This window comes from Lineus longissimus, chromosome 4 (assembly GCF_910592395.1).
Source record: "Lineus longissimus chromosome 4, tnLinLong1.2, whole genome shotgun sequence".
Lineage (NCBI taxonomy): Eukaryota > Metazoa > Nemertea > Pilidiophora > Heteronemertea > Lineidae > Lineus > Lineus longissimus.
Window position 1 is genome coordinate 10,532,709 of NC_088311.1, and position 16,772 is coordinate 10,549,480.

Here is a 16,772-nt window from a genome sequence, read left to right on the forward strand (position 1 = left end):
CGGCCTCACACGTCGGCAGTAGAGTTTAAGGTCCAGTCTGCGAGATTTACCCATTTCTACCCAGCCAAAAGCGGGTGATTGGGCTAGTCTCTCCATGTGATTCAATTCGCATGGATTCTTGTGTCCCGGTGCTGAAAGGATCCCTCCACAAGGGCAGACTACATCCGGTGGCACTGAAGTATGGAAGAAAGACAGAAGACGACCAATTTGCGAAAAGGATCATCATCATCATCATCATGGTAACAGCTGAGGATGAATCATGTTGCTGTGTGTAGAATTGATGGTCCAATATAGGTTAGGTTATCTGTTTGCGCACACATTGCAAGGGTGGAGCTTGCTTGAAGTAGATTGCGCCAGTCTACCGTAATTCACTGTTACATATCCAGAAGCTAATATCCTTAGGCTTTGAGTCCTTAGTTTAGTAGAGTTTGACGAGTAATGTAATATATACGAACAACGCAGCAACAACTCAGCTGAGCGCCAGGCCCTTGGGCCTCTTGTTATACTGTCAGCCACAATATTTTTACACGTGTTAAAATTTGCATAATTCACTAGTAACCTCAACTTGCGAGAGAAAAATTTTGATTTGAAAAACTAAAGGAGATATTTTGTGATCAGCCAAAATAAAAATTGTGGACTCTTCTGTATTTTTTAAAATATTAGGAAATCGGAAAAGGTTTATGGTTCAGTTGAATACAAAGGATAGTCCTGATACAATCCTGTATCATCCTCTGTCAAGGAGAGAACATCTGTTCTAAAAACAATCGGTGAAAGATTGCATTGCGAGCCAAGGTGATTAATCTTGTCCCATGCACCACACCCCTCATGATGTGATTCCAGGTATTCTGGACCTTCCAGGATGACTGGAACCTCCTTTAAAATAGCAGAAACATTACGTCCATTTGGACAGGAATAGTCCCCTGCTGTGAGAGTGGAGGAGATTGGACTCTGCAACCTCTCTAATTCCCCTCTTTATTTTTCTCAGCTTGCTGCCAGTGGAAGTCCTGGAGTCACTAACCAAGCAGGTCATATCAACACCCGTAGAACAAGTGCTGGAAAAGTTAAATTTCTACCTGATGATACTTGATCGTGCGGCCCATGAAGTTCAGATAAAACCTAAGGTATCTACGACTTTTTCTGGTTTCTCCCATTTTGGTCTGGTTTGCAAAAACTGATTGCTATGGCCTGTTCATTTTATGATTATATTCAGAGGAGCCTCTTACATGTAGCCTAGTGGTTCCCACTGCTGGCTACTATGCAATAGGGCCCGGGCTTCGATCGCAGAAACGACCCAGGATTAGACGTCTGGATTAACCGGTGTGGCTTTCAAGGAACTAAAATGCTTGGCACTTCATAGTCCTACAAATGAGACGCAAAACTGAGATTCCTTGTATATGGTGTCTCGGTCATTCATTATACAATTTACAAACTGGTAATTTCCCTATTCCTGGCCCTTCATAGTCTTACGAATGAGATGCAAAACCAAGGTCCCTTGTATCATTCTGGTGTCTAGGCCTTTCATTTACACAATTTACAAACTGGTCATCTCCCGAGATTCCAACAGGCCCCTGTTGAGGAACTGTAGTTTAGAGCTGAGCTATGCGCTACTTAACTGCAGAATGCCAACTTTTGAGAAATAATACCTATTGTGGGAAGCAAATTGAGGCCAAGCTTGCACTGATCTGTTGTTATCACTTTGCATAATGCTACTCTTTTTCCAATTACCAAGAAAATATCAAGTTTAAGAAATTAATGGCATTCAAATTTTGGAGAAACACTACTACAGTGAGGTTATACTGTATTAAAGGGGGACTATAGGCAGGAGCAGTGGGACTTGGCCATCTTCAAGTGGCTAATATACACTGTAATGGCACTGGGTAATGTCAGATTCAGCACTGAATATAATCCTTGTACAAGTGTGAATCATTTCGACGTACTGTGAGATGTGAGAGACCCCTATTGGCGACTTTGTGTAACTTTATCTTGCCTGCCTAGCTGCTGCCTATATTGTCCCTTTAATATCAATCAGCCATTTGTGAGTAGCATTTCTTTCACAACCTCGTGTTTTCATTTCTTTTCCAGGCCACCATCATGTTCCTCCAGCAGTTGGTCGATGGCACATCCTTCTGCGCAGATGGGGGCTGGTCGCTTGGCAACCGCTTATTGGCCGTCTGTCGCAGCATTTTACAGTTTCACGATACAGATCCTGTTTATATTGGTAAGTTGGCTTAGAAACTGGGACCAAAGTCACCCTTCCATATGTTTGGTTGGTTACCGGTGGTTGTCATTGCAGACATGGACAGGTAACGTTGCCCAGGTTCAACCCCTCCTCTCATTTTCAATGGACCAGTGCTCGTTGATGCAAGGGTGAGTTTCTACATCAATTTTGTTTGTGCCAATCTGCTGAAACCATTTTCTGAGGTCAGGACATACATGTATATGGCAAGTCATTGTTGCGGGGAAGGAAAGATGGTATATCACACCCTGTGATGTCATTCAGGGTGCTTGTCAACCGTTGCTGCACTCTTCTCATTGCACTGGTCAAGTGGCACTGTCGATGTTGGACAGACTTGAAAAGGGAGCCTGGAAACGATGGGATTCCCTTACTTTTTGCATATGATCCCAGTGTTCTCCACTCCGTTTTCATTTGGCCAGGTGGTAGGCTTAGATTTTTTTGAAGTTTTCCTCAACTTTTATGGTCTGGCGGTAAGAAATGTTTGGTCTTGTTTTCGAACATTTTTTATTAGAAAAACCATTACTACAGCCTTAAAAGAATATACAGCAGAACCTCCCTTAGCGGACGCCTCTCTATTAAGGACACTAGTTTTGGTCCCAAAATGGTTGTTACTATTCAATTTGACCTTTCTAATCAGGACACCTCTATTAAGGACATCACTTCTCAGTCCCAAGGGTGTCCTTAATAGAGAGGTTATACTGTAGTACGATGATAAATTCTGGTCTGATGGTGAATGTAAGAATTCAATTTTTCAATCTGCGCGGCCCACCAGACCAAAATGGGCAGCGGAGAACACTGGATCCTGAGGGTTCTACCCTCTGCATGAACAAAGACAACACATGCAACACTCGGCTTTTATTGACTTGCGTCTCATCAATATTGTTTCAGAGCTTGGCGACCTTCTCCATTCTCTGTTCACTCATCACAAGGAGGTGGACGTGAGAGATCGGGCTAAGTTTCTCTATTCGTTACTCGTCAATGTATCAAGTGAAAAGGTAAACGGGATAGTTGCTGTATGCTTGTTTTTGTTCTCCTGGTAGGCACAGTTCCTTCCAATTTGGTGGCAGCCGTGAATGATGAATATAGCTAAATCCTAGGAATTTTGCCCCTGTGTGATTTTGGGTTCAAAAATTAGATTATTTCAATAACATTTGGATGAAATTTTATAATATGAACACATGGTAATAAGTCCTCTCTCTGTCTACATTGTAGATTATGGTTAGGAAGCAATTGCAAGAGCAAAATTGGCTATTTCCGCCAATTTTTCATTCCCTTGGTGTAGGTTTATCTGATCTAGCATGTGCACCAGTCGGGGAATATTGTAGAAGTACAGTATCAGCTGTGATGAAAATGGCGACAAAAATATGGGGTAAGGAGTCACACTGGTTCAGTCCACACGTCAAACATACTGGATATTGTACTTTCTAGATTTGTTAATTTACTCTAACGTGTATTGTTTCCAGCTTTCCACAATATTGTTACGGTCACCTTTGACAGCCAAGGCCACCACGCAAACACTCACCAACTTAGTGGCAAGTAAGTATTCAAGGGGTACAGAGGGGGATGTCAGTTAGATTACGTTAAATTCTAGGGCATTCCCTGGCAGACTTTTTGACAAGTTGTGGCTCTTTAATCAGTAGATAATGCAAGGTGTTCGTTTGATTCAGAGTCCCAATAGGACCTTATTTTATGCTCCTTGACCTACAAAATACATGCAAGACAAAGGCTCTGGCAAGTTCAAAGATGCTTTACTGATGCTTATACAGTAGAACCTCTCTATTAAGGACACCCTCGGGACTGACAAGTACTGTCCTAAGTAGAGAGGTGTCCTGATTAGAGAGGTCAAATTGAAGGGAAACAACCACTTTGGGACCAAAACTAGTGTCCTTAATAGAGAGGTTGTCCTTAATAGAGAGGTGTCCGCTAACAGAGGTTCCACCATATAAGGATAATGAACACAAGTCAAAATGTATGATGTTTTAAAACAGACTTCACCTACAAAGTCACCTATGTGAATGTGTCTGCCTTGGATGACAACCCAAATTCATATGTTTTATCATTTTTCCGTCAGGTAGTGGAAACTTTCCGACTGCAGCTCCGATCATCCATGTTGAGTATCCTGTCATGCAACTCACCAGAATGGAAGAGACAGTCACTCATGACGTGCAGCATGCTAACGCTACACCCTCTGTGGAGTCTGGTATCATCCATACCTACTGGAGGCACATCCATAGTTCCGAGTTTACACCAGGAATGAAGAAGAAGTATTATGTCCACTTTGTGAGTAAACTATTAGGGGGCCACAGTGGGAATTAGGTTAAGGCTGCCCATCATTTTACTTGATTTCTTTGGCCATAGGGAGCGTCCATTAAGTACGTACGCATTGAGGGGGGAAGAGGGTCTATGAAGAACGTACACTATGCGTACAGGGGGGAGGGGGTATATAGTCTTGCATTGCCAACAACCATTTTCTGAACAAATTATAAAATGCTTAAATGATGGAATACTGTGATAATCAAGGGAATCATACTGGTATTGCACATGAGGCCGGAACTTACACGCGACAAACTCGACTGGGTTCTGATGACATCCCACTACAAGATTTATAGCTGTTTCCCGCACTGTTTTCCCACGTGTGCTGCGCCATGTCAGCGTTAATTCACAGTCTACCCGCCGATCCGACTGTTGCGCCGCAGGAAGGAAAATAGGCAATTCATCAAGTAATAAAGTGGTCTCTAGGCGTAAGCTCGTACAGGGAGGAGGGGGGTTTGAGGCAATGCGCACAAGGTGCATACACGGGGTGGGGGGTCTAAAAATTGGCGTTTTCATGCGTACGTACTTAATGGATGTTCCCATATGCAATTCAATTACTATATTGATCACAGGCGAGGAAATATACCAGAATCGATAATCCCATACTAGCAGTTAACCGGCCCAATATCAATTAAAAGACAACCTTTAGACGATACACAGAAAGGAGGAGTTTCTGTCCTGTTTATTCATAGGTTGTCTGTGAAAGTTGACTGGGAGTTGATTGATCGTCATGATTCTGGTATCTTCACGTGCCTGTGAGCTAGTCCATAAACCGTATAATGTTGCCCTCAGTTTGCAGACAAACGAGTGTCTATTTGACAGCTGCATTTCACTTGACAGCTGCATTTCACTTGACAGCTGCATTTCACTAGGACAACAAAGGAAGGATGTGACAATGAATGATGTGAAGCTTAGTCACAAAAACACTCGGAGTTCTAGACAGCAGAGGCTCTCAAAATCTAATGATACAATTTTGGTCTTGAAAGATATTTTTGTTTGATGAATTACATTTGACACCTCTATTTAGGACAATAGTTCTGTCCCTAAGTGTTTTTTTCCATTTAATTTGACCTCACTTATCAGGACACCTCTATCAAGGACAGCACTTGTCAGTCCACAGGGTGAGGGTGTCCTTAATAGAGAGGTTCATGTATATATATTTTCTAAAATCTTCTAAGACATGTAAGAGAACCCCCGGATTTATTTTTGCTATGTTGATATCCAGGATCGCTTATTTCCTCCCTTTCAGGCCAATAACAGGGACCCGACGTTTCAGAGAATTCATGCCGTGAATCTCACTGTGACGGCGAACAGTTCCTATAGGAAAATGACTGACGTTTACCTGCCTGTTTTGGACAGAGAGACGTCCTCCGCACCAGGACCTGGATGCATTTCGATTGTGTTACACTTCCAACCCCAGGAACCTGTGGCAGGAACCTTCCAAACGAAGTATGTGTGTCTTGATTGTTGATAAAATTAAAATGAACTTGCCTAAGCACTTGACTCTGTAGAATCGTGTTTGAAAAGGGAAAACAGGGGGTCAAGGAGGGCCAGAATAAAAGATCTAGTCTAGAATAAATTCGTCATAATCATAATGTGGAAAGTTCATTCGTTGACAAGAATAGTACAATGGGTACCCCACTGTATTGGTGCCCAGTTCAGAAAGACTCCCATTGGCTGATTGACTTTTGTAATTATAGGGGCCCTTTTCCAGATACACCGGTACCACTTAGGGTCGGACCAACAAACCATCTTCACAATAGATCTTCACAGTCAGACGCCAGACAATGCATGGTCTCTCGAGCCATCGTCTGGTGTCTTTTACCGTGAGGTCTATTGTGAAGATGGTTTGTTGGTCTGACCCTAGGTGGTACTGGCGTATCTGGCAAAAGGCCTTACCAGCAGGCCTCCAAAGTTATCCCCTAGCTCTTTCTTTTTAAACCTCTTGTCCTCTACATGTACCTTCTTTTATCATCAGTGAGTGGAGTTTTGAAATGAAATCAGGAAAGGCATAACATTTATGACAAAAACATTTTGTGGCAAGAAAGCATTCCTTTTATTGACAAATTAAAAGAGGAATTCTACAACAGCATTTGAAACAAAAGACAGTACACTTGTATCTAAGGTTCTGTTGTGATTCCTTGCTGGCATCTCAGATTTTGCCAGAGCAGACAGCACAGCACGTCCCTCATGGTGGCAAATGTGTACCTTGATGTGCACTTAAGATTGGACAGAGTACTGCTGGGTGTGTTGCCTGTCTGCCTGCCCTAGCTGTGTCCTTTGTCTGCAGAAGAGGACACGCTCATCTGATTTGCAGTATGACAAAACCATAGGCTTGGACTGCTTTTGTTAGCCATGTTTAAAAACAAAGGAATGCTGTGACAATGAATGGTAATTACCATGTTCAAAAAAGGGTGTTTCCCATGCAAAGTGGCCCTAGGGAATTCCATCCATGAATCACAGTTGGAAAGTACAGTGGAACCTCCTTTAGCGGACACCTCTCTATTAAGGACACTCGTTTTGGTCCCAAATTGGTTGTTTCCGTTCAATTTGACCTCTCTAAAAAGGACACCTCTCTATTAAGGACAGCACTTGTCAGTCCCAAGGGTGTACTTAATAGAGAGGTTCTGCTGTACATTCATTGACAGAGTATTACAATTACTGTACAAATACAATGGGTGTCCCATTTTCATTGACAAAGCTCAGATAAACTTGCGATACAATTTTGAAATGACATATCCTAAGATATAGGCGAATAGGTAGAAATAAGTACAACTCTCTAGTGCTGATTTACATGTATGCAGTATAAACAGAACTATGAGTCATTAGCTTGGCCTGTGTCTGATCAAAGTTTGACATCATGGGCCAGAATTTGGTCTCAGCAAGGAACTTTCCAGTCGAATTTACCCTGAGGATTCCCCAAGAAAACAACTAAATTAGGAAATCCCCATTAACTTATCTACAATGTACACAACGCAAGTAGCGGTGAACCTTTAAAGAGATCTAATCGTGGCATGAAAACTTAATTTAGACTAGCTAACTGGTGATAACCTCAAACAGCGTCTAATGTAAATAATTGACTGAAACCAGTAATGTTATACAGTGCTAGATGCAATGTTACCCATATGCCCAGCTCACATAATCAACTACCTGAGGGAACTTGAAACTGCTAAATTTTTCAATGGAAGCTTATTCTCGCCTTAGGTTTTAATGGGCCATTCAAAACTCCCAATTTTTAGAGGTGTTTCGTGATAGGTTTCCTTTCAAGTGATAACAGATTTGTGTTAACAGTACAGTTCATCGCAGACATGCCAGGTAGAAACTATCAATGATGAAATTGTTCATTGAGTGTGGAATTCTCTTGTCTTGCCTAACATAAATTGAACTGCTAAAATAATCCAAGCCCACCACCACTGACTACACTAAATATGTATATGGTCATTCTTAACTAGATTCACAGGTTGTTCAATGTTTTTACTCTGACCAACTTGAATGTTTTATATTTACAATTTAAAGCAACAACTCAGATCTGAGACAGACTTGTTTCTTCAAATTGTAATGATCACTGCATAAGGCAGTGTTGCAGTTTTAGTTGACACTCAAGTGTCAACTAAAACTGCCACACTACATACACTATATACATAAAATATATATACACTACAAATCTTGGCCTTTCTGGTATTTCTCAATAACGGCTCATGCAATCCTGTACAGTCCAGGATCAACTATAAACTTGGTGTTATATTCAATGTTTTGGAAGGGAATATAACACATATTTATTTCCTGGCCATGTCGATGCATATGAATTTAATCAGCTTCAGACAGAGCTGTCCTTAAAGACCAGCTATATCAAAACTGCAGTATATTGGTCAAAGTCAAAGTAAAAACATTGCATACTGCTGTATATCTGATGAAAAATGAAAAATCATTTAGTCTCGCCATTGATCCCTCCCTCCCCCTCCTGAGACACGAAACAAAAGGATACCTTGAGAGAAAGATATGGCTCTCTGCCACCCCTCGTTAACCAAGGATTACCATACTAAGTATGTTGCTCCTTTTTTTGTCAGCATTTTCAAATTGAAACCCAATAACCTTTTATGGCAGGATTTCCCGCCGGAAACAAAGTCAGTTGAACAAAATGTCATTTCAATTCAACCTTTTACTCATCAGCTTGTTGCATCAGGATTGCATCCTCCTCTGCCTCCTCTTGAATTGGCCCCCGGTTTTCCTCCTGGCCTTCCTCACCTAGGGCCTGTAGCTCCAAACCATTTCCATGCACTGCCTCCTCATCTGAAAGATTATTTTATTAGCAATTATTAACTGTATCAAAGAGACATAAGGATCTGTTTTATTTTTGATAAGATAAGATGTGATTGGTTGATGTGTATCAATAAAGCTGATAATAGTTGCGCGTACACCATGAAATATTGGTGAACCAATTGCACGTACACCACCACATTGCCGCGACAAATTTGTTCGGCAATCCATTGCCGGTACAAATTGCCAGTGGGTTAAAAGCTCGGCTTTGTCATGGTGTACGCGCTAATGGATTGGCAATTAGCTAGTTAGATGGTTCGACGACAGGCGGCGCTTTCGAAATGGCGCTTTCTGCTTATTGTTTTCGCGCCATCTGTTGCCGGATTTTATAATTAGCTGCAGTGCTGGTGTACGCGCTTGGTGGATTTTCGATGGTGCCGCATTGGTTCGCGAACCAAGATTGGTGGTCCATTTTCAGGTGGTGTACGTGCGGCTATAATATTTTAAGAATTATGCTGTATGTCTCCTGGTGAGTTCCATCATATTAGACTTAATCTGTGGATTCAGGCTCAACTGAGAAAGGTCAAATCAGCTGGATACTGTCTTTTTTCTTGATGTTATGGTTGTTTTCGAGGAAATAATCTGTTGAGGCTTCAGTTGGCACTTCCAATTCAGTAAATACGCACGTTCCCTCGTAAAAGTTTGATTCATTTCATAGTGTTGGCAAGCATATACATGGATGAAGGATGCTCTGGAGTCGACAATTTCAATAAAGAAATTTACCATGTCCTGCATTATTGGCCAGCTGACGTTGCATCTTTCTCCTGTACAGGACAACTCCCAGCACCAGCATACCAATTAGCGGAATTCCAAATCCTAAGCCAGTTCCAAGTCCTATTTCAGTACTGGTACTGATGGATGTCTCAGTTGGTTTGGCCAGAGCTTTGACACCTTCCTTGATGTCAGGTTGACCTTGATCTTGCTGCATGAGGTCTACCATTGGCGTGGCCTGAATTTCGTTCCAACCTAAAAAAAAAATTATCAACTAAAATCTGACAACCTTTTTTTGAAATTCTCACATTCGCATTGCAACTTTTAATTTGGGTTTTCCAGGCAAACAAAATGTAAATATGCCAAGACTTTGCTTTATAGTTCTTGCAGAGTACTCCTTTCAGTGCCTTTCTTATCATTATCAATCTAGATTATGGGTAGTCTCTTTGATGTATATCGCCATCATACAATCAAACCACCTATCAAAATAAATCAATGGCTTGTATTGAAATAGGGTTGGTATTGTTGAATTATGCTAAAATACACCCTAAAAAAGCGGTATTCAGGATCACACATCACTAGTTTTTGCTCTCTCAACAATATTTGCTGTGTTTCCCACCAGCATTGAATTTTTAAGGGTGGGACGTCACAAGTGTCGAAATAAAATGTGCTTTCTGGGATGTTTTTTGCACCTAATACCACCAAAATATGCTCTTAAATGCCCTAAAAACTAAGTAAAAGTAATTGCTCAAAATTTTTGTAAAGTCTGCAGATAAACGTTTATCAGCAGAAATGGGGCTACAATGCCTACATAACCCCTTTTCCTAGCCCCCCCCACACCCTTCCCCACACCCTTCCCCACTGGCAGGACCGAACCCTGATCAGGGCACCTTGATAAAGAAAGAATTCTGAATCCCACTAGGAAAACAGATGATATATATATATATCTGTTTATTCCTGCTTTAGTTAGAAGACAACAAAATATGAGAACAAGGTGGTGTAACAACAAATAAAAGTGCAACTAAAATATGTACAGATTGGTATCATATAGTTGGACGTCTGCCGCAGTGCGGTATTACAATGAGAGTCATATACTGTATGTTGAACAGATCATGTAGATGATCACGCGTTGACCATCCAGCTTTCAGCTACAATTTTTTGCAATATCTTTTTGTCGGGGTTATCCGGTCCATCTAGCTGCTGACCGAGCAGCAATCATCCATTTCCAGAGAGCAGCGTTAACATATACATTACATTCGTTCTCCACACATTGCCAAAATAGTTCACGATTTGCACTGAAGTCAGGACAACAACAGAAGAAATTTATATGTGGGTCAGTGAAGGAATTAGAGCATCTGGGGCACTGTGCCAGCTCTGAGAGAATAGTAAGTGTGTTGGGTCTCGCAAGGAAAGCAAAATATCTCTTAATGCATGGATATTCTAAAGCTGCAAGCCAGATGAGTGAAGAATAGTCCAATGATTTCTCAATTTTGAGAGTTCTGTCAAGTCCATTTTTTCAACAGTCTTCTGTGAAAACAATGTTCTCGTGATTGAGAATGGATATCTTAATCAGTTGTTTAAGCGTCTGGCCAGACGGCAATTCAGGTAAACAAAATATTCCACTGCTTATGAAATTTTCAAGAATGTGACGGAGACCATATCTATCTAATGTAGCACATAAGAGAGGGATGAAACCTAGTTGAGCGTTGTTTTCCCCTTGACACAGTGAGTTGTAGCGAATTATGGTGATGATGTCATTAGTTGAAGGAAATGGCTTCAGAAATGGAGGTCCTGATGTTCATACAGAACGTGTACATGTACATCAGCCACATTACACTCACAGTTCAAGTTGACACATACCTTTGCAAATACTCTTGCACTTGGGTGGCACTTTGGGGCTTTCACATACTAAACTGCAATTTCGGCATTTTCCTATTACGTGATACTGCCCTTCAGGACAGTCTGGATCTGAAAATATAAAGTGGGACTTTCATCAATAAACATCTGAAATGTATCCAGACAGCTTCATCTGATCTCTTTCCTACCATTGTCAATTTAACTACGGATCATTTCGCTAAAATGTTTACCGTTGACTCAGTTTTCACTGTTCTCTCCAAATGGCATCGAAAGGTAATTTGTAGTGTAAGCCTATCACTGTGGACTACCGGACGAGGGTAATTGCAATTACCCTCGTCAAAATGGCCGACTGGACCCGCCACATTCGGTAAGTTTCCCCCGATTTTCTCCCATTTAGAGTTCTTCGAATGACCTCAAAAGTAGTCAGGATGTTCAAAAAAGTGAATCCACTGCCTTTGCGTAATTTTTCGCTGACGCCAAGAAAATAACCTGCAAAGTTCAAGTCCCGAGACGTGGGTAAGTGAATTATTCACATTACCCAACGTCTTTCATCGACATCCAATTTTTTTTTAAATCCTGACTACTTTTGAGTCATTCGAAGAACTCGAAATGGGAGAAAATCGACGGAAACTTACCGAATGTGGCGGGTCCGGTCGGCCATTTTGACGAGGGTAATTGCAGTTACCCTCGTCCGGTAGTCCACAGTGCTATGTTGTCTATCAGATGTTGGCCAAGGTTACTGCTCAGAGAATACTAGTCACTTGAAGATGGCCAAATTAGCCCCGCTCCTCCTGCCTATAGTCCCCCTTTAAGCACTGTTTCTAGAGTCCAAATGAGAACCTTTATATGAAAGATTTTTCCACACCAGAACTCTAAATCCACAAAATGCTAGAAGAATTACTCGGAGGACATTGTCACCTTTGGTTTGCATGGCCACCGAACAATATCTTGTCAGATTTTTTTGCTTTTGATAAGAGTTCTGGTGTTCCTAAGATTGACAAAGTTTCACCCAAAAAAGATCTAATTCAAAAGCGTCTGGCCAGGTGGCAATTCAGGTAAACAAAATATTCCACTGCTTATCAAATTTTCAAGAATGTGACGGAGACCATATCTATCTAATGTAGCGTATAAGTAAGGAATGAAACCTATTTGAGCATTGTTTTCCCCTTGACACAGTGAGTTGTAGCGAATTATGATGATGATGTCATTAGTCGTAGGAAATTGGCTTCAGAAATGGAGGTCCTGATGTTCATACAGTACGTGTACATGTACATCAGCCACATCACACTCACAGTTCAAGTTGACACATACCTTTGCAAATACTCTTGCACTTGGGTGGCACTTTGGGGCTTTCACATACTAAACTGCAATTTCGGCATTTTCCTATTACGTGATACTGCCCTTCAGGACAGTCTGGATCTGAAAATATAAAGTGGGACTTTCATCAATAAACATCTGAAATGTATCTAGACAGCTTCATCTGATATCTTTCCTACCATTGTCAATTTAACTACGGATCATTTCGCTAAAATGTTTACCGTTGACTCAGTTTTCACTGTTCTCTCCAAATGGCATCGAAAGGTAATTTGTAGTGTAAGCCTATCACTGTGGACTACCGGACGAGGGTAATTGCAATTACCCTCGTCAAAATGGCCGACTGGACCCGCCACATTCGGTAAGTTTCCCCCGATTTTCTCCCATTTAGAGTTCTTCGAATGACCTCAAAAGTAGTCAGGATGTTCAAAAAAGTGAATCCACTGCCTTTGCGTAATTTTTCGCTGACGCCAAGAAAATAACCTGCAAAGTTCAAGTCCCGAGACGTGGGTAAGTGAATTATTCACTTTACCCAACGTCTTTCATCGACATCCAATTTTTTTTAACATCCTGACTACTTCTGGAGGTCATTCGAAGAACTCGAAATGGGGGAAAATCGACGGAAACTTACCGAATGTGGCGGGTCCGGTCGGCCATTTTGACGAGGGTAATTGCAGTTACCCTCATCCGGTAGGCCACAGTGCTATGTTGTCTATCAGATGTTGGCCAAGGCTACTGCTCAGAGAATACTAGTCACTTGAAGATGGCCAAATTAGCCCTGCTCCTCCTGCCTATAGTCCCCTTTAAGCACTGTTTCTAGAGTCCAAATGAGAACCTTTGTATGAAAGATTTTTCCAAAGCAACACCAGAACTCAAAATCCACAAAATGCTAGAACTATTACTCGGAGGACATTGCCACCTTTGGTTTGCATGGCCACCGAACAATATCTTGTCAAATTTTTTTGCTTTTGATAAGAGTTCTGGTGTTCCTATAAAGATTGACAAAGTTTCACCCAAAAAAGATCTAATTCAAAAGTACGAACAAAATAATGGTTTCATTGAAACAAAAATTAACTTACTTAATGCAGTTGCAGCAAATGTTAATAACATGTACACCATAAGCAAATGGCAGAAATATATATGTCCACTCATTATCACTGTCTTCGCAGAATGTGAGGCATCTCTTCAGAATCGGAAAATATCAATGAAGGCCTACATGTGGCACTGATTATTTTGCAATAACCAAATGGGAATGGTCACTTCCGGTATGACTAATCCTCTGCTCAACCTACCCACTATATGTGTCCATGTATATGAAGTGATTTATTGGCAGACGTTCAAGTGACTTGTGATAGCATCTTTATATGAATGCTTTGATTTTTGGCACACATTTGCACAATGTCCAGTCGCCATCATCTGTGAACAATTCACTTTCACCTGAAGCTCGTTCTTTAACTCTCGATATATACCGGGTCAAGACCAACCCGACTTAAAATTGATTAGTGATGCCAATCTGTGTCAAAATGCCGAGAAAAACATGTTAGAATCAAGTTAGATCGACCTGCCGTTGGGTGATTATTTCTCAACATTATCCAAGGGAACTGATGTGGAGAAAATTGGCCAAATATATAGGACACCTTTCGGCTCACCGAATGTGGCGGGTCCGGTCAGTCATTTTGACGAGGGTAATTGCAATTACCCTCATCCGGTAGTCCACAGTGCTATGTTGTCTATCAGATGTTGGCCAGGGCTACTGCTCAGAGAATACTAGTCACTTGAAGATGGCCAAATTAGCCCTGCTCCTCCTGCCTATAGTCCCCCTTTAAGCACCGTTTCTAGAGTCCAAATGAGAACCTTTATATGAAAGATTTTTCCTATCAAAGCAACACTAGAACTCAAAATCCACAAAATGCTAGAACTATTACTCGGAGGACATTGCCACCTTTGGTTTGCATGGCCACCGAACAATATCTTGTCAGATTTTTTTGCTTTTGATAAGAGTTCTGGTGTTCCTAAGATTGACAAAGTTTCACCCAAAAATGATCTAATTCAAAAGTACGAACAAATGGTTTCATTGAAACAAAAATTAACTTACTTAATGCAGTTGCAGCAAATGTTAATAACATGTACACCATAAGCAAATGGCAGAAATATATATGTCCGCTCCGCACAATGCGAGGCATCTCGTCAGAATCGAAAATATCAATGAACATTTTGAACGATTATTTCACAATCAAATGGGATGGTCACTTCCTGTATGACTTATTGGCAGACTTTCAAGTGACTTGTGATAGCATCGGTATATCAATGCTGTGGGCGTTGAAGATATAGTCACAAACTCAGTCGATTTTCACAAACGTCTTAGACCATTATTCTTGATCTCATTGATAAGAACAATACGGTTTTCTGCAAATACAAAAGGGTACAAACTTTGAATCACCTGAACAATCAGTGATGGTACATCAGACCAACTTGTTTAACAGAATAAAAATCTCTGTGAATCTAATAAACTACAAACTATTAATGACACCCTGTAAGATGTCGCCACCTGATGTTAACCATGCGAACTAACAGCAAATTTTTGGCATGACTGGTGTAACTATTCCAATTCACCCTTGTTTAGTCTTGAGAACAGAACATAGACAACTGACCAATTTACAAATGGTATAAAACATCTTTAAGTAGTAGGAGAAATAATCTACTAAACTGAAACCCGTACAGAGCGGCGGCAAAACCTTGCCAAAGTTGAGGGTGTCCAAAATGACCCGAAGACATGATGATGAAATGCACAAGGAAGATGTGCCCTGTTTAGAAATCCCTTTTACACTGAATTAATACATATTGCACAGTTAATAACTTACGGAATGCTGTGATGACCCTCTCCTCCCACAAGTGATGTAATCTATTGTTTATAAATCATCATAACATTGATATAATTGAAGAAACTTAAGAAGCTTTCCAACATAGTCTTGGGTGGAAGTTGTACAAATTACCGCTAAAAAACGCGTGGTAGAGAAAACCTACAGAACTTTCTGGGGACCTGATGTAAAAACTGTCCCAAAAAAAACGCAAATTCCAAAATCACACAGCGATACGCGACAAATGCTTTGATTTTTGGACACAGTTCCACAATGTCCAGTCTCCATCATCTGTGAACAATTCACTTTCACCTGAATTTGTTCCTTAACTCTCGATATATACCGGGTCAAGACCAACCCGACTTAAAATTGATTAGTGATGCCAATCTGACTCTGTGTCAAAATGCCGAGAAAAACATGTTAGAATCAAGTTAGATCGACCTGCCGTTGGGTGATTATATTTCTCAACGATATCCAAGGGAACTGATGTGGAAAAATTGGCCAAATATACAGGACACTTTGAAAAAAATATTCCAGACAGCTAGACTGCAGCTAGTGTGCTTCCCAGGCATAACACGGGGAGAGTGTGTTCAAGCCCCGGTCAGGACCAATGTTTTAAAAACATTTTTGAGGGGGTTCAGTATTTTCTTTGTTTTCACAGGAACATTTTTCTTTTGAAAAAGAGTGGCATGATGGTGTAGCCAAGGGTTAAAGCTACAGCTTGACTTAATTCCACAAAATGACTGTTTTATGATTTTTTAACTGAAAATGGAAAAAAATGTCAAAACCCTGCAATAGGGAAAGGGTTAACCACTAAGGCTATGAACTTGAATCTTTGTAAACATGACAGACACTTCTAGTCAGAGGATCTCCAAAACAGAATTTTTGTTAAGCCTGGTTCTTAACTTGGCCAACAGGCCAGAGTCGTGTTTTGGTGATTGAGAGACCCATTATGATCTTGCAGTCGCTACCAAAATTTATATGTGTAATGATGAACCATTTACTCACATGATAAGGAAGCTTTATTTGATTCCAATACCAGATGCGTGAGAAAAACGATTTGAGTAAACCCTCCCCCGTGCACCAATTTTGGTCAACTAAAATACAAGTTCTAAACTGGCCAGTAAGATATTATTTTTTGTAAATATATTGAAAGCATATTCCTG

General features: G+C 40.9%; 2 protein-coding genes across 2 annotated transcripts in view; one reads left to right on the forward strand and one right to left on the reverse strand.

Annotated features, from left to right (window-relative positions):
- LOC135485930 (AP-5 complex subunit beta-1-like) overlaps positions 1 to 16,772 on the forward strand; it is a 31,374-nt gene that overhangs the window by 11,438 nt on the left and 3,164 nt on the right. Inside the window, exons 12-17 of the mRNA XM_064768326.1 lie at positions 986 to 1,121; positions 2,083 to 2,218; positions 3,125 to 3,231; positions 3,700 to 3,772; positions 4,308 to 4,516; positions 5,799 to 5,998. Of these exons, the coding sequence (XP_064624396.1) occupies positions 986 to 1,121; positions 2,083 to 2,218; positions 3,125 to 3,231; positions 3,700 to 3,772; positions 4,308 to 4,516; positions 5,799 to 5,998 (861 nt within the window). The remainder of the gene's footprint in view (positions 1 to 985; positions 1,122 to 2,082; positions 2,219 to 3,124; positions 3,232 to 3,699; positions 3,773 to 4,307; positions 4,517 to 5,798; positions 5,999 to 16,772) is intronic.
- On the reverse strand, positions 6,442 to 13,952 carry LOC135485931 (uncharacterized). The gene is made up of 5 exons (XM_064768327.1): positions 13,828 to 13,952; positions 12,746 to 12,853; positions 11,438 to 11,545; positions 9,590 to 9,832; positions 6,442 to 8,839 (listed from the first exon to the last, which is right to left on the reverse strand). Exons 1-5 carry the CDS (start codon positions 13,898 to 13,900, stop codon positions 8,709 to 8,711), a joined length of 663 nt encoding a protein of 220 aa, XP_064624397.1. The 5' UTR covers positions 13,901 to 13,952; the 3' UTR covers positions 6,442 to 8,708.

Bases quoted from the DNA above. Each gene is read 5' to 3' on its own strand.
- LOC135485931 (XM_064768327.1), bottom strand. From the start codon at position 13,900: ATGAGTGGACATATATATTTCTGCCATTTGCTTATGGTGTACATGTTA. The intron at 9,833-11,437 runs GTATGTGTCAAC...TTTTTTTTTTAG, and splicing joins GTGCAAGAGTATTTGCAAAG to GTTGGAACGAAATTCAGGCC. The intron at 8,840-9,589 runs GTAAATTTCTTT...ATAATCTTTCAG, and splicing joins GGCCAATAATGCAGGACATG to ATGAGGAGGCAGTGCATGGA.